The sequence below is a fragment of the Rhinoderma darwinii genome, chromosome 4 (assembly GCF_050947455.1).
Source record: "Rhinoderma darwinii isolate aRhiDar2 chromosome 4, aRhiDar2.hap1, whole genome shotgun sequence".
Taxonomy (NCBI): domain Eukaryota; kingdom Metazoa; phylum Chordata; class Amphibia; order Anura; family Rhinodermatidae; genus Rhinoderma; species Rhinoderma darwinii.
The window spans coordinates 63,685,919-63,706,457 of NC_134690.1; the positions used below are offsets into that span (position 1 = coordinate 63,685,919).

The window sequence follows — 20,539 nt, forward strand, 5'->3', positions numbered from 1 at the left end:
TGCGTCTTCATTTTATTTTTTTTCTTGTTGAATATATGTTGTGAATAAGGGAAAATCGTTTTCCTGATTCTGTTGAGACAAATGGCCTTGTCAGGACAACCTGAACTCTTACTGTAATACATTCCTCTGTTCTATAATTTCTTGCCTAAAGCAAGTGAAGATTAAAGAACGGAATAATGTATTACAGTCATCTTATGCCATGACCTCATTCGTTCTATATTACACATTACTGGCACAGGGAAAACCGCAACGAATAGAAAGAATTGTCTTCTTTGTCTATGTTTGTACACTGGTCTGTTCAGGCGGATTCTTTATATAAAGTTTCCCCATAACTGGATTTATATTCCTGTGTATGTGAGCTATGTTCTGTATATGATGGGTGACTGCTTGCTACAGGGCAGGACTGGTATATTGCTTTCTACACCCCTATGCCAACAACCATACTAGCTGACTAAAGGTCCGTTTACACTGGCCAAAAATCTGGCAAATGAACGCTCCTTCCCGATCATTGCTCTTTGTAAACAGATCAGCAAACAGGCAAAGATCTTTGCCAGCAAACAGGCAAAGATCAGCCGATGAACGAGCAAACGCTCATTCATTGGCTGATCAAATAGTTTATGCAAAAATAAATATCATTGTCAGCAGCACATCTTACCGTGTAAACTGGGAGATGTGCTACCTGACATGATGGAATTGTAAAAGGATGAACGATCGTAGTAATGATCACTCGTCCCCATACCAGCGCCTTGTGAAGGGAGCAAACGAGCACCGGAACTCTTTTTCGCTGCCCATATTGACCCGTGTAAAAGGACCTTAACCCTCTGATAACACATACGCTTACACTATATACTATGTATCTGTAATCTTTTTTTTTTTTTTACTAATCCTTTATCGAGCCCAATGCTTTTTCGCAAGGCACTGAACTCAAAGGCCTACCGCACAGACCCAAAAAACGGTCCAGCTTCATTGCCGCATGGGGTAGGCAATGTGACAATTGCATCCAAGTGCATGTTTTGTAGATAAGCAACAGTTTTCTGTTTCTAGGATGCAACCATTACATACCTAAACAGCTCTTAAACATTAAATGTAGATGTAACATAGATGTGCTGTTTGCTATAATAATTCTTTCTCATTAGGGACGTCACTTGTGGATGTCTTCTCTCTAAATGTCTGTTTTTTCTTTTCACTCTAGTGCTTACACTGCAGCTAACTGACATCAATTGGTAGGGCTTCCTTCCTTCCTTCCTTCCTTGCTTGCTCTTAACATCCTTATACTTGAAGAGTTCTTCCAATCTAAGGCATTTATGGCATATCCAAGGGATATGGAACAAACACCAAAAATCTCTGCAGGCACTAAAATACATGCAAACATTGAATACAAGGATTATTTTCAATTGCATTACGTCTATGTTTACTATACTTATAAATGTGAGGTTCTTAGTGCATATTTTAATAAAATTGTGCGAGCATTGCAATAGCAAACCCAAAGATTCAGCAACATATAACCACGGGATATGTCATAAATTTTTAAAAGATGCAGGTCCCAGATCCTGGTAAAGCGGTCACATCGAGGTTGAGAGCTAATGGAGAGGTGGCCACACACATGCATTCTGTTCTATGGGAGTTCTTGACATAAGTGCGGGTCCTAGAGCTGGGATCCACATCTATAAGACCTGTCATATTCCGCGGATATGCCATAAATGCCTGATTAGAATAACACTTCAATTTTAACTAGAAGTCAGTAATAATAGGTAATTGTGTAGTCGTTGTGTTCATCTTATGTGAACAATTAAGTTGAAAATCTAATTATAGATTCATGTACTAAGGTGCATAGCAAATATTCAAAAATGGGTCAAGAAGTGAGCCTGGACACTATAGGTCGGTAAGTTTAACCTCTCTTGTGGGTAAAATGTTTAAGGTTTTCTCGTTGAGAAGTATCTCAATGACAGTAAAGGTATAACTCCATATCAGCATGGGTTTATAAGGGACTGGTCCTGTCAAACTAATCTGATCCGCTTCTATGAGGAGGTAAGCTCTAGGCTAGACTGGGGTGAGTTGGATATAAATCTTGAGGTTTCTAAAGCATTTGATATTGTGCCACTTAAAATGAAAATGCTGGGACTCTGGCAAAATGTGTGTAAGTGGGTAAGAAACTGGCTCAATGATAATGAGGGTGGTTATTAAAGGTACATACTTAGATTGGGTTACTGTTACTAGTATGGCACCACAGGGGCCAGTATTGGGCCCTTTTCTGTTTTAATATTGTCACAGGGCCCGTAAAAGTAGTGACTCATGCGGCCAATAGAGGGTGGTGTGGACCCACTGTGTTACTAAGACATTTGGCGGTAGGCTAAGCTAGGGAGTGGGATTTTAAAGGGATAACTAGGTATTCACCCTTTTAACCTCTGTACATAGATGTGGGTTTGTCTGCTAGTTTCCCAAGGTCGTTACCCCCCCCCCCCCAATAGTAGTTTCCCATCGCAATGTTCGGTGTGTACAGGCATGGTTCAGAAACTGCAGACAGTATGCAGGGTCGGGTATTATGGAGGTCAGGGCAGGTAACGGACGAACACTCACGGTTAGATACAAAAGTCAAGGCAAGCAGCATAGGGTCGTCATGTTTTACAGACAAGTGGTCAGGTGGCAGTCAGGAATGGTCATAGAGGTCCAGTAACAGGAAAATATCAATTAGACCTACCGGTAATTGTATTTCCAGGAATCCATCATGACCGCACTACAGGAGGTTGCTCTATTGACCTCTGTAGTGACAGGAAGACAGAGAGGTTAAAAGGCCCCTCCCACCACCCACTTGCCAGTGTTTTTCAATTACTACACCAGGATGGATGCAACCCTATTTTATTTCTAGGGATAATAACTGACATGTTGAATGCACAAATCAGAATACAATAAGGGAGGGATGTAATGGTGCTGTCATGATGGATTCCTGGAAATACAATTACCGGTAGGTCTAATTGCTATTTTCCAGTACATCCCTCATGACAGCACCACAGGAGCAATACCAAATTATAATGCTCAGGGCGGGACTATGGATTGAAGGACTTTCCGTCCAAAACTTAAATCCGTATCGGACAGAACATCGAGCCTATAATGTTTGCAAAACGTATGATGGTTTGACCAAGTGGCAGCTCTGCAGATTTGGTCCATAGAGGCTTCTCTTCTTTCTGCCCAGGATGCCGAGACTGTCCTTGTTGAATGGGCTCTGATGCCTTGTGGGGCAGATAGTCCTTGGGACTTGTAGGCTTCTTGTATGGTGGTTTTTACCCATCTCGCTAGAGAGCCTTTTGAGGCTTTCTTTCCTCTATTCTTTCCCCCAAACAGGACAAATAGATTTTTATCTTGTCTCCAGGAGGAGGTTCTATCCAGATACTGAAGAATTGTTCGCCTGACATCCAGGCAATGGAATTTTTCTTCTTGTTGGTTTTTTGGATCTGGATAAAAGGAAGGTAGAATTATTTCTTGTTCTCTATGGAAAGCAGTAGATAGCTTTGGAATAAAGGAGGGATCCAGCTTTAGAATGATCTTATCCTCTTGTACTTTTAGGTACGGTTCTATGATTGACAGAGATTGGATTTCTCCAATCCTTCTTGCTGAAGTAATAGCAACTAAGAATGCAGCTTTTAGAGTTAAAAAATGCATACTAATTTTGTCGAGCGTCTCAAAGGGGGGCTCACAAAGAGTCGTTAACACCACATTCAAATCCCAGGTAGGAACTGATTTCTTTAGGGAAGGTTTCAGTTTAGAGACCGCTTGGGTGAATCTTCTGATCCACCGATGTTCAGTACTTTTAAGGTACTAGGACTAAGTCCTTTTTTGAATCCCGATTGTAAAAAATCTAGGATTTTTGCAATGTTGGGAAAAAAGGGGTCTGGTCCTGGGTTTCCATGCCAGGAACAGAATTTCTTCCAAATCTTTTGATAGATTTTAGAGGTAACTTCTTTATGACTTAAAGAGGCTCTGTCACCAGATTTTGCAACCCCTATCTGCTATTGCAGCAGATCGGTGCTGCAATGTAGATTACAGTAACGTTTTTATTTTTAAAAAACGAGCATTTTTGGCCAAGTTATGACCATTTTTGTAATTATGCAAATGAGGCTTGCAAAAGTCCAAGTGGGTGTGTTTAAAAGTACAAGTCCAAGTGGGTGTGTATTATGTGCGTACATCGGGGCGTTTTTAATACTTTTACTAGCTGGGCGCTGTGAAGAGAAGTAACATCCTCTTCTCTTCAGAACGCCCAGCTTGTGACAGTGCAGATCTGTGACGTCACTCACAGGTCCTGCATCGTGACGGCCACATCGGCAGCAGAGGCTACAGTTGATTCTGCAGCAGCATCAGCGTTTGCAGGTAAGATCGACTTACCTGCAAACGCTGATGCTGCTGCAGAATCAACTGTAGCCTCTGGTGCCGATGTGGCCGTCACGATGCAGGACCTGTGAGTGACGTCACAGATCTGCACTGTCACAAGCTGGGCGTTCTGAAGAGAAGAGGATGTTACTTCTCATCAGAGCGCCCAGCTAGTGAAAGTATTAAAAACGCCCCGATGTACGCACATAATACACACCCACTTGGACTTGTACTTTTAAACACACCCACTTGGACTTTTGCAAGCCTCATTTGCATAACTACAAAAATGGTCATAACTTGGCCAAAAATGCTCGTTTTTTTAAAATAAAAACGTTACTGTAATCTACATTGCAGCGCCTATCTGCTGCAATAGCAGATAGGGGTTGCAAAATCTGGTGACAGAGCCTCTTTAACAAGATAGTTGAAATTACCTCAGCTGACAGACCGTGGTTCCTCAAGATCTGCCTTTCAGGATCCAGGCTGACAATTTCAGAGTTTCTATTCCCTGGAAGAATAAGGGACCCTGGGAGAGAAGATTCTCCTTGACTGGGAGCATGATAGGGTCTTCCAACGCTAGGTATTGTACGATTGGAAACCAACTTCTTTTTGGCCAATAGGGAAGAATAATGATGAGCTTTGTCAAATCTTCCTGGATTTTTCTTAATACCATTGGTATTAGAGGAAATGGAGGAAAGGCATAGGCCAGATCCATGTCCCAGGGTTGGGACAATGCATCTACTCCCAATGGGTTGTCTCTGAGATTTAGGGACAAGAATGTCTCTACTTGAGAGTTTTTCCTCGTGGCAAACAGGTCTATTTGTGGATAACCCCAATTTTGGGTTAGGGACAGAAAGACTTCCCTGTTTAGGGACCATTCTCCAGGGACTCCCTTGTCTATGTTTGTGTAGAGCCACCACAGGAGGGATGATTTCACAGTCTCGGAAATTTGAATTTTTAAATTCAGGGAGTTTTGAAATTGGCTCCATGGAATAGATTGGATGCAGGACGTCATCATTCCCAACATCCGCATACATTCCCTTATGGAACAGGCGTCTTTCCCCCAAAATTTCCTTACTTCTGCCAGTAGGAGTATTTGTTTCTCTCTTGGGAGGAAGGAATGTTGAAGGGAGGAGTCTAGCAGTACTCCTAAGAAGACCTTCTGTTTCTGGGGAGGAAGACTCGACTTCTGAAAGTTGATTATCCATCCCAATTCCTGTAGTAGGGAAAGAACCTGTGACCGATGACTGACTAAGATAGCCGGAGTATCTGCTGTCAACAAGAAGTCGTCTAGATATGGGATAATTACTATACCTTGACTTCTTATGAATGCCATGATCTCTGCCATAATTTTCGTAAAAATTCTGGCGGCGGAGGAAAGGCCGAAGGGGAGGCAGACAAACTGGAAGTGGAGAATGGAAGGACCGTCCTGAATTGCAAATCTGAGGAATCTCTGGTACGCGGGGTGGATAGGAACGTGATAATACGCATCCTTTAAATCGATCGTACACATTGATGCCTCTACCCTTATTAGAGGAATAGTCTATCTGATAGACTCCATCTTGAATTTTCGATATTTCACCCATTTGTTTAGGAACTTCAGGTTGATTATTGTCCTGTAGGAACCGTTTAATTTTTTGACCAAGAAGATTTTTGAATAGTGGCCTTTGCATATTTCGTTGTGGGGAACTGGAGAAATGGCTCTCAATCTGAGTAGTTTCTTGACGTCCTGGATAAGAATCTGATGAAGATCTTTTGCTTGGTACTGGGTTATTAGGAATTTCTCTGGAGGAATGGAGGAAAATTCTATTTTGAATCCTTCTATGATCTTTAGAACCCAGGGGTTCTGGGTTATTCTCGACCATTTGGGATAAAATTGTAGGAGTCTTCCCCCCACGCTCTTGGCGTCATTGCTTTGAGGGCTGGAATGAATTATTTGGGTTAAGGAGATATCCTCGACCCCTTTTCCCTTTGGGGTAACTCCAGCGACCGGACTTCCCTTTCCCGCTGTAGTTCTATGAGGTAGGATCCCTCTGTTGGCAAAATCTTCCAAACTGAGGGGGTTTTTTTGGTTTCTCTTCAGGAAACCCCTTTTTTCTATCTGTTGCACTCTCCAGCATGTTATCGAGGAGAGGACCGAACATCAGAGACCCTGTAAATGGGATAGAACACAACTTGTTCTTGGACTTCGTATCTCCTGACCACATTTTGAGCCATAATGCTCTTCTAGCAGCATTTGAGAGAGCCCCATTCCTGGCAGCAAATCTAATAGATTCCGCTGAAGCGTCTACCAAGAATCCGGTTGCCATTTTTAGTAAAGGTAGAGATTCTAATAGATCTTGTTGTGATGTCTTCATCATCAAATGGGTCTCTAGCTGGTTTAGCCATATAAACATTGCTCTTGCTACTGATGTGGCCGCGATATTAGTTGAGATCAAGGCAGAGGAAGATTCCCACGCTCTTTTCAGTAGTCCGTCTGCCTTTCGGTCCATGGCGTCCCTCAACTGAGCGGAATCTTCAAATGGGATTGCGGTTTTTTTAGCAACCCTGGCTACTGGGACATCTACTTTTGGGATCTCATCCCAAGGCTTAGTGTCCTCTGGATCAAAGAAGTCTGTTTTTAAAATCTCTTGAAATGAAGAGCCTTTTTTCTGAATCTTCCCATTCAGTTGTCACCATTCTTTTGAGATTTTCGTTTACCGGAAAAACCCTTGTTTTCTTTCCCGTTAGACCTCCAAACATCTCATCCTGGATGGTATGTGGTTGGTCTTCTTCGGGAATATCCATAGTTTCCCGTATTGCTTGAATTAAGGTATCCGACATCTCGGAAGAGAATTTTATTTTTTTCTCTTGAGTGGAAGAAGTTGAAGGCAAGAGTTCCTCTCTCTCTTCTAACTCATCCTCCGATAGGAAATAACACTCCTGCTCAGAGTCAGACCCCTGAGAAGGAGGACAATATTTTTGATCCACTTCAATCCGTGGTCTTTTTGCCCGGGAGTGTGAGGAGGGGGAGTTTCTTGCGGAGGGGCGAGGGAGGCTACTGACTGACCCACTTCCTCACGAATCATAGTCCTAAGTTCAGACATGAACGTTGGTTGTTCCTCCTTTAGTATTTTTGCAATACAATCTTGCCACATTTGTTTCCTATGGGACTCTGGCAATTTTTTTGCACAAGTCGCACATTTTTTAACCTTCTTTTTATCAGTTTGTCTCTGAAAGGAATCTTTTTCCTAGAGAAAACAGAAGGTAGGTAAAGTATGGTGTACATACATAAGGGGTCATACCCTTCCCCAAGGGTGAGACTCACGTGACCCTGGGACATATCGGGAGTTCCATCAGGACGAGGAAGTTCCATACCGCGACAGGTAACAGGCAATGCAATATGCAATCCACAAAAAAATAATCCAAGTTAGAGTTATCAGCTCTAACTACATACCTGTGCGTGTCCCTTTAAATGCGGGCGTTTTGAATTTCCCGCCTTCCAAGATGGCCGCGGACCGGAAGTAGCCCGACGTAATTTCCGGTCGGCTATTCATCCAGCGTGTTCCTGTAGTGCAGCCGCCATAGCCGGCGACTGAGGCTTGCTATGCGGTGCAGCGAGGATCCCTGCCGGTGCGTCCATGTTTATGGACCTGCCGGCCCCCGCCTGGTCCGCGGCCCGGCCGAAGCCTGCTTGGGAAACCCCAGCCCCCACACACTACCAGAACCCTGCCTAGGATTCCTTAGGTAGGTGTCTCAGGGAGGGAGCGAAGGGACCCCTCGCTTGAGGGGTGTTAGCCTGGGCTTTAGGGGGAAGAGAAGGGGGAGTGCACGGACCTTCCGATCTTTCCCCCCTGCCCGAGTTTCTTTCCTGCACTAACACAGGAGCGACGCTCTCTGCTCCTGACCCTGTGGGGACAGGAAGAACACTGGCAAGTGGGTGGTGGGAGGGGCCTTTTAACCTCTCTGTCTTCCTGTCCCTACAGAGGTCAATAGGGCAACCTCCTGTAGTGCTGTCATGAGGGATGTACTGGAAATCCAATATAACACGATGCAGAGTACACCGTCCAAGCTAGTGTAGAACTCAATTGCTCAGTCATTGGAATGGAGTGGACGGAAGTCTTTTTTTATAGCTTTTGGAAACTTTAGACAGTGGGGAACGGAGAAGAGGAGTAGCGCCGGCCAGGAGGCAGAAGACGCCGGGAAGAGGTAAGTATACGGCAGTGGTGATGCCCGCTACAGAAATCTTTATTACCGAGGGATTGCATTGTAAACTTAAATTTTTACAGATGATACTAAACTGTGTAAAGTTATTAACACATAAGGGTATGTTCACACGGCCAAATTTCAGACGTATACGAGGCGTATTTTGCCTCGTTTTACGTCTGGAAATACGTCTCAAATACGTCGTCAAACATCTGCCCATTACTTTCTATGGGTATAACGCTGTATTGTCCACACGACGCGTAATTTTACGCGTCGTACGGCAATTACGACGCGTAAAATTACGCCTCGTAAAAAGAAGTGCAGGACACTTCTTTGGACGTTTTTGGAGCTGTTTTCTCATAGACTCCAATGAAAACAGCTCCAAAAACGGACGTAAAAAACGGCGTGAAAACGCCGCGAAAAATGCGAGTTGGTAAAAAAACGTCTGAAAAGCAGGGTCTGTTTTCCCTTGAAAACAACTCTGGATTTTCAGACGTTTTTGTTGACTACGTGTGAACATACCCTAAGGCAGAAAGGTTTGTTACAAATGTATCTGGATAAGATGTAGGCTTGTCAGAAGTAGCAAATGAGGTTTATCACTGATAAATGTAAGGTCAGGAACGTGGAAGGAAAATACATGTCACCATTACATACTAAATGGGAAAATACTGTATAACACTGACATGGAAAAGGACTTAGGAAGTTTAGTTGACTGTAAACTTAACAGTAGCAAACAGTGTCAGGCAGCTGCTGCCAAAGGAAATAAGATCATGGAGTACATCAAAAGGGGCATAGATGTACATGACGAGAACAGAGTTCTACAAAGATGATCAAAATTAGGGTTATTTACTTAAGAAAAAAACTGCTGATGAGGTGACCTAATAACTATGTATAAATATATCACGGTGTTCCTATATTGAGTCCATTTTTATAGAAAATGTCTTAAAACTCCCCAAAAAATCAATGAAACCAACTCGAAAAGATATAGGAGCATGGAAACCATGGATAAAAGAACAAAAAGAGATAAAATGAAAAACATACGAGTTAAAAAAAAGATGTGATCAACAAAATATGCATACAATGCTTCTATGTATCCAATGAAGACTACCTATTACTTGCAAGGATTTATGTTAAATATTGAAAGGTCATATTTACATTAGTATACCACTAAGGAACGTACCCATACTTTTACAATGAAAACCGTATGGTAAATGCGAATAAAGATATTGTATAGGTTAATATAGCACGTCCGTAGCAATAGCCAGCTAATAGTATCAGAATAATAATTCATATAGAGACCAACAACAAGCAGTTTTACTTACATGACACGATAAATACAGGTGTAGTGGAGTGACTAGCGTGTATGGCCGCTTCAACGCGCGTTTCGTCGTAGTTCTCTTCAGGAGTATCCTGAGGAGAACATTACTTTCTGATTTGTTTATTTTCAGGTGAGTCCTCTAACTAGTAAGGATTGTCTAAAGTGGACAACTCCTTTAACCTTTTGGAGAGAATTCCCAACTTAGCTTTATGGCATATCCACAGACTATGCTATAAATGTCTGGTAGATATGGGTCCCACACCTATGTCTAGGTTAGGAGTCCCCCCAAATCTATCCTGTCTGGTGAGGTGACCGGGATTACTCCCATAAAAGTGAATGGGAGTTATGGAAACCGTGGAGAACAGCGAGCTCCCATGTATGGCATGGTGACTTAACACAAGGCATTCTGTGACGTACATGTACGTTATGTCGGGGGGTTAATAAATGTGATACTTTTTTCCTTCACTGTATAGTGCTGCGGAATATGTTGGTGCTATATAAGTAACATAAATAATACATCCGCTCTGATATTTTTGGGTTTAATACCGAATATAGCTGAACGCTACCCATTACATTTTTATTTTGACTTGTGGGCTAAAAAATTTATGGGACCTCTGCTTCAAACTAAAAGTTACGTTTTTGTTTGTGAGCTTGTACCCACCTGGCCAATCCAAATGGCCAGAAGGACGCACATGGTGACTTATACTGGCTGCGTATACTCTTTCCCTGATGCAGCAGTATCCACTAGCTGAACTTAATGGGTCATTATATAAATGTCCTTAAATTTATGCCCCAACTGGAGTGACATGGGGCAGCTTTAGGAGAAATGCAGTATTGGCACCTATACAAAGGAGTGGTCGACCATGTAATACCTAATCGTGTTGGCCTTTGCATGGAATATAGAGGCGGGAGCATCTTTGTAATCCATATGTCCTAGTAGAGCATTTGAAAAGAGGTTGTCCTTTAAGATTTCTATCTGGTTACACATGTGTTTTTTTGTTTGTTTTTTTTTTCTTCAACAATCGGCATTGCTGACGCCCAACCTATCATGTGGTATGAAATATCCTTTCAGCACAACAACTTTTACATACATTTTTCACATCTGCATAATAAGAACTGTATGGTTGTATTACAGCTAATCCTGTACAGCTGTGCCGCATGTATTCGTAATCTACGTGTCTGGTTTCATGGTTGAACTTGTCATTCTTGTTTTTCATTATTTTTTTTTGTGCCTTTTGGCAACGTAATTCTTGTATGTAATTCTGTAGCTCAGCGCAGTTACAAGTAGAAACATTGTTAGTAAGCAATTTCCTTTGTAGTTTTTCCAATACCGTATTAATCATGATGCGCTTGCTTTTTCTAGGTATCTTCATTTTAACCACATTGAGACACTAGAACCAGAATCATTCCATCATCTTCCTAAGTTGGAGAGACTGTGAGTCACCAACATTAATGCTAAGAAATATTGTACGTACGGAATGATGTGTGTGCAGATATATTGAGTGTTTTTTTTTTCCCAACCTATTTAGGTTTTTACATAATAATCGGATCACCCACCTGGTACCTGGCACTTTCAGTCAGCTGGAATCTATGAAAAGATTGTAAGTATGTGCCCAACAAATGGCGTTTTTGTGTAACTTATACCTTACACTTTGGGGGGAGCTCCATCTTCAGAAAATCTTGTAATCTTTGTATTATACATATTTGATCTGTGATTTAGGGATTAGATGGTTCCCAGCTGAGTGTAGTGACGGTACTGTGTGTTGTCTATGCGTGGAAACGTCAGAGGGGGTATACGGTCAAAATGATCCTCGGATATGAGCGATACATGTGAGAAGATCGCTTTGGTGCGGTTTGTGACCTCCTACAACCATTGATTTATAGAGTGAAAGGTCTCAAGGGTTTTTGGGATTTTACATTGACCTGACCCCTGGGACCCTCACTGATTTCTCCTCTTCACTGCAGTAATTGGTACAGACATATCCATACAAATTAAACAAGTTGTTCTTAAGCACCACAGTTATGTTTATGGACTTCGCTGTGTCAGGTTCTGCAGTGAAGGAGCGCTGCTACCCCTTTGTTCTGCCGATTTTACTATGGGTTGGACAACAATAATTATGCATTGATAGCCTATCCTAAGAAAAAGGCCATCAATGTAAAATCGCAAAAAATCCCTTTGTTACTGTTTAGAGATTTCGGTTTCTTGAAGTCGGACACAACATAGTAAGCAAAGCTACAGTTATTTGAAAGAAACCGATCATGTTAAACATGCAGCCTTATTTGCTGGCAGCATGTTATAGAGCAGGAGAAGCTGCACAAATTGATTTATATAGTTTTGTTGGAAAAGATTAATTAACTTGTATTTTATTAATGTAAATCTCTAATCATTCTATGCTTAGGAATCCAGTGGGTGGTCCTACTCAGTGATTGACTGCGGAGATAGCGGTCATATTCACTCATACAGGGAAGGCTGGCAATCGGTAACCCCGCCTACTCGGCACTGAAGCCTAGAATGAGCAGAGGTGTAAATGAATAAAATACTGGTTACAATTATTTTTCCACAAAAATATATATCAATCTGCTCAGCTCCTCCTGCTCTAAAAAAAAATGATGCCCATAGATTTGAGAGCATATTGGTTTTAACTAGAGATGTTCAAGTACAATAAAATAATTGATTCTGGTATCTCTCTGAGTCTCTTGCCGTTACTTTTAACCTTCTGACAGGAGACACGTACACTCGAGGTACACTTTATACATATATCTGATACTTACAGGCAAAATGTGGTGTGAACGGAGCCTTCTAGTTTATGATCTCAGTCCTGCTACCCTGTAGGGCTTCACTGTCTGTGTTTTGTTTTCTATAATGAAGATTGCCCTATTATCTTTGGTTCTGGCTGCAACTTCAGAAACCATCATTTACCTGTGTGTGTATGTATATATATACTTAGCATTACTTATATTACTTGGTCCTGTCCTTTTGTAGCTCTGTGTTTTATAATACAGTGTGCATATACAGCTTTATTATGGACATAATGGAGTGTTTGAAATCACACAGGCGCTTGGATTCCAACGCTCTTCATTGTGACTGTGAAATCCTTTGGCTGGCCGACCTTTTAAAGATCTATTCAGAATCTGGTAATGCTCAAGCAGCCGCTACTTGCGAGTACCCAAGGAGGCTCCAGGGACGGTCCCTATCCACCATTACACCAGCAGAACTGAACTGTGGTGAGTCACCACCACGAGGAGCTGATATTTATGACCTTCAGCTATTATTTGTTTAAAAAATCTTCTTTAAATGAGAGTGGCCAAGTATGAGATCCATCTATCCTACTATACCAGTAAGATGATCACAACCTTCCAACTTAGGGTCAGACTTACCATATGTGGAGTCTACAGGGGGCCAGAAGGTAAAGGAGCTTTCTGCCACCTTAAAAGCATCGAGCAGCTTTCTTCTTTCTATTCTGATATTCACACTCTGATCGTAATCATTCTCTGGTGGCGGAAGAATATAAAGTTAAAGGAATGCCATTACGACATCCCTGGTCGATACTTTATCAAGTGTAGTGCCGCTACAAAGTGTTCTCGACACAGCTATGAATTACACGGTCGTCCATTCGTTTGAATGGGCACCGTGCATTACTAAATTTCCCCTACAGGGGAGGTATGCGGCTGCTCTCATCTTCCCCAGCATTATCACCTAAATGCTGGGAGTTGGACCCATAGCAATTACAAGCTAAAATTGCTCCAGCCATTTGCGAAGAATTTTTTTGAATTGGGTGCTGAGATTTTACCTTTTACAAGTCATTTGAAATTGATGGGTAATGGTTAACCATTCATTCAATTTTATTTTTTTCCCCAAATATACATGATCTATTGGGGACAACGTCAATCGGTCTAAAATTATTTCCATTTACAATATAGAACGGCCAAGGATTACATCAGAACCTCAAGATGTGGACGTTACCTTTGGGAATACTGTGTACTTTACATGTCGAGCTGAAGGCAATCCCAAACCAGAAATCATCTGGCTCCGAAACAAGTACGTTTAATAGAAAACAATGTCCATGATTTATTGCCAAATAATACGTTTCATGAGCTAATGTTACATCTTATAATAGTTCAAGTTTTAGCTATGGACACAATTTATGAACTTTACCGATTCTGATCAGAGGAAGGTTAATGGTACAGGGAGAGACGAGTCACCCACCTGTGGAGCCGGGACAGGGGCAGAGTTTTTGGATCGCTGACATTGAAACTTTTGTCCTCAGCTATTGAGGTTAATAAGATTAACATTTTTGTGATGCTGGATTTTAAAGGGAAGTGAAATGTGAGCTTTCCACTATAATTATTCTTATATTAATAGGCTGTTAGATTTGCAGTCTTCAGAGCATATGAGTGTATATGCAATGTTTATGGCGGTTTGCATTTTATCCATAGATTGTAAGCTCTTCGAGCAGGGTCCTCACTCCTCTTGTTTGATTTAAGGCTTCGTTCACATCTGTGTTGAAACTCCATTCATGGGTTCTCATCGGACCTTTCAGTCAGGGGAACCCATGAACGGAATCCAAACTGAAAGAAACAAATACCGTAGGTTTTCTGTTTGCATCACCATTGATTTCAATGGTGACTTATCCGGTGCAAATGGTTTCATTTTGTCACCGTTGTGTAAGGGTTCCGTTGTTTTGACGGAATGAATAGCGCAGTCGAATATGGTATTGTTTCCTTCAAAACATCGGAACCCTTACACAACGGTGACAAACGGAAACTGTTTGCACCAGATCCGTCACCATTAAAATCAATGGTGATGCAAACGGTAACCTATGGTTTCCGTTTGTTTCAGTTTGGATTCCGTTCATGGGTTACCCTGACAGAAAGGTCCGACGGATCCCATGAACTGAGTCCTGATGCAGATGTAAACTAAGCCAAACTAGTTTTTTCATATTGTAACGTCTGATTTTGGAACATGTTCCCTCTGAATTGTACAGTGCTGCAGAATATGTTGGCGTTCTATAAATAAAGATTATTATTATCCATCAGAAAACAAATATTATGCTTTGTCAATCTAGAAATGAATTGAGCATGAAAGAGGATGCCCGGCTGAACCTCCTAGAAGATGGTACATTAATGATCCAGAATACTCAAGAGACCGACCAGGGAATTTATCAGTGTATGGCAAAAAATGTAGCTGGTGAAGTGAAGACTCATGAGGTCACCCTTCGATACTATGGGACACCAGGTAGAACTATAGTTTATCTAAACTTAGATATAAATGGTTTTCTACTGTAGAAAACTTATGGTATGCAAAATGTACAAATATCAATTGATTTACTTCTGGTTGCTGTGCCACTCCATCATTTGGACCATTGCTTTGTCCAGTCAACAGCTTGAGTAAATCTCCTCAATGTGTCCACGTTAGCTAATGGCTTCATAATATGGACCCGTACAACAAGGATTTAATATGACAGTGTCCATGGATCTGAAGTCCGCTAACAATGTGTACACCCCCTTCTGGAATTACTTGGATTCATTATTTTTTTCTTGTTTCATTCTATACAGTCAGGCCAAGTTTCGTGATACAACCTCAAAACACAGAAGTGCTTGTTGGTGAAAGTATAACACTGGAGTGCAGTGCAGCTGGTCAACCGCAACCGAGAATAACATGGACTAGAGGGGATAGGACCCCATTACCCAGCGATCCTCGCATCACTATCACACCTTCCGGGGGACTATACATTCAGGAAGTCAACCAAGAGGATGCTGGAGAATACACATGTTTTGCAACCAACACTGTGGATACTATTCACTCAACTGCTCACATCATAGTTCAAGGTAAGCATAAGTGCTCACTGCAGGACTGATACATCTGATGGCATTAAAAAGTGAATATCTGAGCAATAGCTTCAAGGAGTTGTACAAGATTAGAGAAATGTGTTCGCTTTCTTTCAAAAACGGTGCCGTATTTGTCCATGGATTGTTTCTGGTATTAAAGCTCCGCTCCATTGAAGTGAATCGGCGTGAGCTTGAATACCAAACACAACCTATGGACAGGTGTGTTGCTGTTTTTGGAAGAAAGCAGCCATGTTTTCTTGATCAACCCCTTTAAGATCTTTAGGTTAAAGTGTAGCTAAACGTTTGACAAACTTCTGACATGACATGGAGACATGTCAGAAGTTTGGATTGGTGGGGGTCCAAGCACTGAGACCCCCACCAATCGCTAGAACGAAGCAGCTGAAATGCTCGTATGAGCACTCAGCTGCTTCGTGTGTGTTCGGCTATTTCCGGAAATAAATGTATCGGTGTACGGACTCAATAGAAAGTCTATGAGCCCGTACTCCTATACATCGGCTTTCCGGAAAAAGCCGAACAGAAATGAAGCAGCAGAGCGCTCACACGAGCACTTCAGCTGCTTCATTCTAACGATTGGTGGGGGTCTCCGTGCTCGGACCCCCACCAATCCAAACTTCTGACATGTCACTATGACATGTCAGAAGTTTGTCGAACGTTTAGCTACACTTTAAGATTGATCTTTCCCTTCTGTTTCAACCCAGAATATTACTCAACAGGTTCCACAATGTATAGGCTTCAGGGATACTTATGGCCTTCTCTCTTGTGAGCATGAGTTCTTTACCACCAGCCCAGAGGAATATCATGATCCTTATACTCTATATCAATAAATGCTTCCTTAAAATCCAGCCAAGCAACTATTTGTGGTAGGACAATGTGGACGAACTAAAGTTGTCATGAGGACAAATAGTGGTATGTTAATCTGTAAAATTAAAGTTATGAGTAGAACTTAAATTACTGTCAAATTTTAGTTTGACACATTACACTATAGAATTTACCTTATGGGTAGGCCCACAAAAAGAATTGACCTCAATAGAGTACGGTGGCTTAGTGGTTGCTACAATTCTTAGAGCACAAACTGTACAAGCTAGACGTTCACTTAGAAACTGCATTAATAAACCGCATGGAATGAACACTTTATAATCTAGTAGTCAATTACTTAATTATTATAACTGTAGGGCTAAGCAATGTAGGTTAGTGGTTCCTAGGTTTGAATCCGACCAAGGGTAACCTCTGCATGCAGTTTGTATGTTCTCCTTGTGTTGACGTGAGTATCCTCCCACACTCCAAAAGTTGAACTGATAGGACGTGGAGTTATGGGATAGTGAGACATCAACCTTAATCTGGGCAAATATTAATTTTAAAGATTTACTCATAACTAAGTGAATTTAGAACTTAAAACCTTTTATAACGCATTTGCTTTTTGGCTTTCGTTTGTGACAAAAGTGAGTAGTCAGTACTACTTATTAGTTTTCAAGACGGCATTATGTGCTGGATCAGTTTGGTCTCTAAGCATACTGTGATTGTTAAGCATGTTATCGCTCCTCTTGTTGATACCTTTGGTATCTTTGTAGCTCCACTTGGGAACATGTTATAAAGTTTTCCAAACATGAATCTCAGCTCTGTTACAGTACTTCTAAAGCTCTCTAGTCATGGGTACTTTTGTTTAAATGTGTCTGCAGTGTAAGTATCAATGTCTTATAACGAAATGTAGACATGCTTGGTGTTTAACAGCTGTGAGGTCCCATTTCTAAGGTCAGCTGGCCACCCTAACCACTGTCTTGTTTTCATCAATGTCCTCCCCTCACCTTAAGTGCTTTTAAATAATCAAACTCCCACTTGGGCCAGCTGGCTGCTATCCTCCTGTACAAATCAACAAGACCTCCATTGGGGACCGGTCCTTCATTCTTTCAGTAAAGGAAAACTGGAGTTAATTATGTGCAGTGCTAAGTCAGGACGTTCATCTAACCCATAAATGTACTGCAAAGCACAGATAATGTCTGATGAATGATGTTCTGCTCAATATGCACAACTCCTCTTCTGTTAATCTTAGGGAATGTTATGGAATTTATTACAATATTATAAGATCTGTTTGGTTATAAACATGACCTTTTCTAAATGTTTTAGTCATTCATTCATTAGCTTTGCAGAAAGTCAAATTTGACCAAAATGATGTCCATAACCCACAGGCAGGGGCTTCGCTACAGAGCGTATAGTAATAATTATATACTTTATAAATAATTAGAGCTAAAGAGTCGCTAGTTGGGCATGTTCCCGAGTAGCTAGCGGCCCAGGGGTGGCGCCAACACGCCACCTGCCTCGGCCAGTGTATTTATATACAGGACTACAGCAGATAGCTGAATCTTTGGTCTGGTTGAAGGAAAATCTAGCTGGACTCTGTCCCAGGCAGATACAGGATATGGCAAAGTCCTGCTCAATTCGACCAAGAAATGGCCAGCTTCCATTTCCCATGTACATCCTCTTGCAAACTGTGCATTGTCTGGCCCTAAAAATATACTCCTGTCCCATCAACTTTAGTAACTTTTCAGTTGTCAACATTTTTATTTGGTGATTCCTTCATAAAAAAATTATTGTGCAGTGTTTTATCCTATATTACTATATTGCACCAAAGCTTGACAGAAAGTTAATGAAGTATTCCAGCCTTCAGGATTTTTTCACCTATCCTGGATAGGTGAAAAAGTCTTAATTGGTGGGGGTCCCACCGCTGGGCCGCTCACCGACCACCGTTATCCCCAGCCGCAAGACGGTGACTAGGTGGAGTTTGAGTGGAACAGAGGCCAGACATTCAAACTCCTCCTAGCCGCTTGCCTTACAGCTGTGGGGAATGTGGACCGAGGTCCCTCGTTCTGGCGATTGATGGGGTCCGGAACCCCATTGATCTAGCATTTCTAACTTATTTATTGGTTTGGAAAAGGTACTGGAGGCTGGAATACTGTTTAAGTTCGAATTGTAGATTAAAGTCTAGGCAGCAAGTACAAAAAAAACCTCTACTTCTGATATTTGTACTGTGAATTGTTGAGCCTCTTGTCTTGCACTTACATATGGGTGTTGCTCTTTTCAGCCATTCCACAGTTCACGGTTATTCCACAGGATCGAAACATTTTTGAAGGCCATACTGTGGACTTCAATTGTGAAGCGCAAGGGAACCCACAACCAGTGATTGCATGGACCAAAGGAGGTAAGTGGAAAGCTTCGCTGGGAGGCTGCAACATATTTTATCACATAAACTATACTATACATTAGAGAACCAAAACTGTATGGTTGCTTTGGTTATGCCAAAAACATTTTTGTAGTGTCCCTTTTCCCCAGTAAAGGGTCTTTCATCAATAGCGATCTTTGGATGTCATCCAGTCGGTCCTATGTATACACCATTATTTTGTTTGGAAAGGAAAAAGTACATAGCACAGGTTTTGAGAGTCATATTCTGGTGTACATGCTTTTTTTTTACTGCGCTAAGCACATAGTGACGTATGTTATGTATAATTGTCGGGGTATGTATTATTAGTACGTACCGACTGGCACCCTCATTAACCAATTTTTTCAAATGATCATCAGAGAAATTTTTACATTTAAGTAACAACTGTAAATAGTCTACAAGAATGCAAACCGCTAAAGTCTGAGTTCTCTGCATTCTTTTACTCCACTGTCTCCAAATTTAAAGTGTTTGTACAGAATCTGGAGTATGGCCCATCTGTACCAGTCTGCACCATCCACCTGACCACCACTGATTTATCACGTCTCATTTCTTCCAGTAGATGGATGTTTGCAAAAGGGTTTCAATGACCCCCCCCCCTGTCTGTGCGAACAGAATATTGTACAGTGTGTACAGTCAAGTTACTGTATAGACAAATAGACATAGCCTTTCTTATAGATTATGAATGTTTATTATAATAGTTGGTTACTTTTTGGGCTTCGAATGTACCTTGATTTTCCTCCCTTAAAGTATTAAAACATTCAATATCTGTGTTTAAATCCAGCACTCCTGCATCAGTTTTTTACAATCCTAGACCGATTCTTAACTGAGACCAGGATGCAGTTCTTCAAGGTTCCAAATTTAGAAGGATAATAAAATTTATATTTTTATTTTTTTTATAAGAATGCCATTTTCTTTTCTCCCTGCTGTGCGGTGGACTAGACTATTCCTATAAGTTGGAAGTTGCAATCGAACCCCTTTCTGTAAACCATTTTAATATTTAAAGATATTCTGGGTTTTGAATGTATTGTTGCTACCTGTAGAAGATAAAGTTCTGCGGTTAGAGGCTATTTGGTCATAACTGTGGCATTCCTCCTCCTGAATGTGCCCTCTAGAGGGAGATGTTCTAGTTGAAATGGAGATTCTCTGGTTACCCCTCTTCCTGTCTTGCATGAACACCCATGATCAGTTCTTTAAGTGTGATTATTTTTATGATGCAGCGGTATAACTTTGATTTCCCCTCCCTTTTTTCCCCTTTTTATTTTGTTTTATCTTCTCCTCATCCCTCCCCCTTCATTTGACTCCGACATATTGGGGCACTGCACTGCCCTACTTGAATGTATGCAATTCTATTTCTTAGTTTTTCAGTGCCTCCTGAACTTTTCCTCTAATGAGGAGGTTATAGAAATGTACTAAAATACATGGGTGACTTTAAAAAGGATGGTGCAAAAGTAAAGACCTGTAGTTAAAGTAACATCAGTGGTAAATGCCCTGTGACTGAAAAAGCAAAACTGGCTTAGTTTCCCATAACAACCAATCACAGCACAGCTGTCATTTTCAAGAGCCAAATGTGAAAGGTGCTTATATAGTGTGACATAAGATGGCGACATTGAAGCAAG

At 41.4% G+C, this 20,539-nt stretch overlaps 1 protein-coding gene across 1 annotated transcript in view; it reads left to right on the forward strand.

Annotated features, from left to right (window-relative positions):
- Positions 1 to 20,539, forward strand: part of PXDN (peroxidasin) — a 132,991-nt gene that overhangs the window by 78,715 nt on the left and 33,737 nt on the right. Inside the window, exons 5-11 of the mRNA XM_075861153.1 lie at positions 11,226 to 11,297; positions 11,392 to 11,463; positions 12,918 to 13,087; positions 13,784 to 13,901; positions 14,929 to 15,098; positions 15,419 to 15,691; positions 18,789 to 18,905. Of these exons, the coding sequence (XP_075717268.1) occupies positions 11,226 to 11,297; positions 11,392 to 11,463; positions 12,918 to 13,087; positions 13,784 to 13,901; positions 14,929 to 15,098; positions 15,419 to 15,691; positions 18,789 to 18,905 (992 nt within the window). The remainder of the gene's footprint in view (positions 1 to 11,225; positions 11,298 to 11,391; positions 11,464 to 12,917; positions 13,088 to 13,783; positions 13,902 to 14,928; positions 15,099 to 15,418; positions 15,692 to 18,788; positions 18,906 to 20,539) is intronic.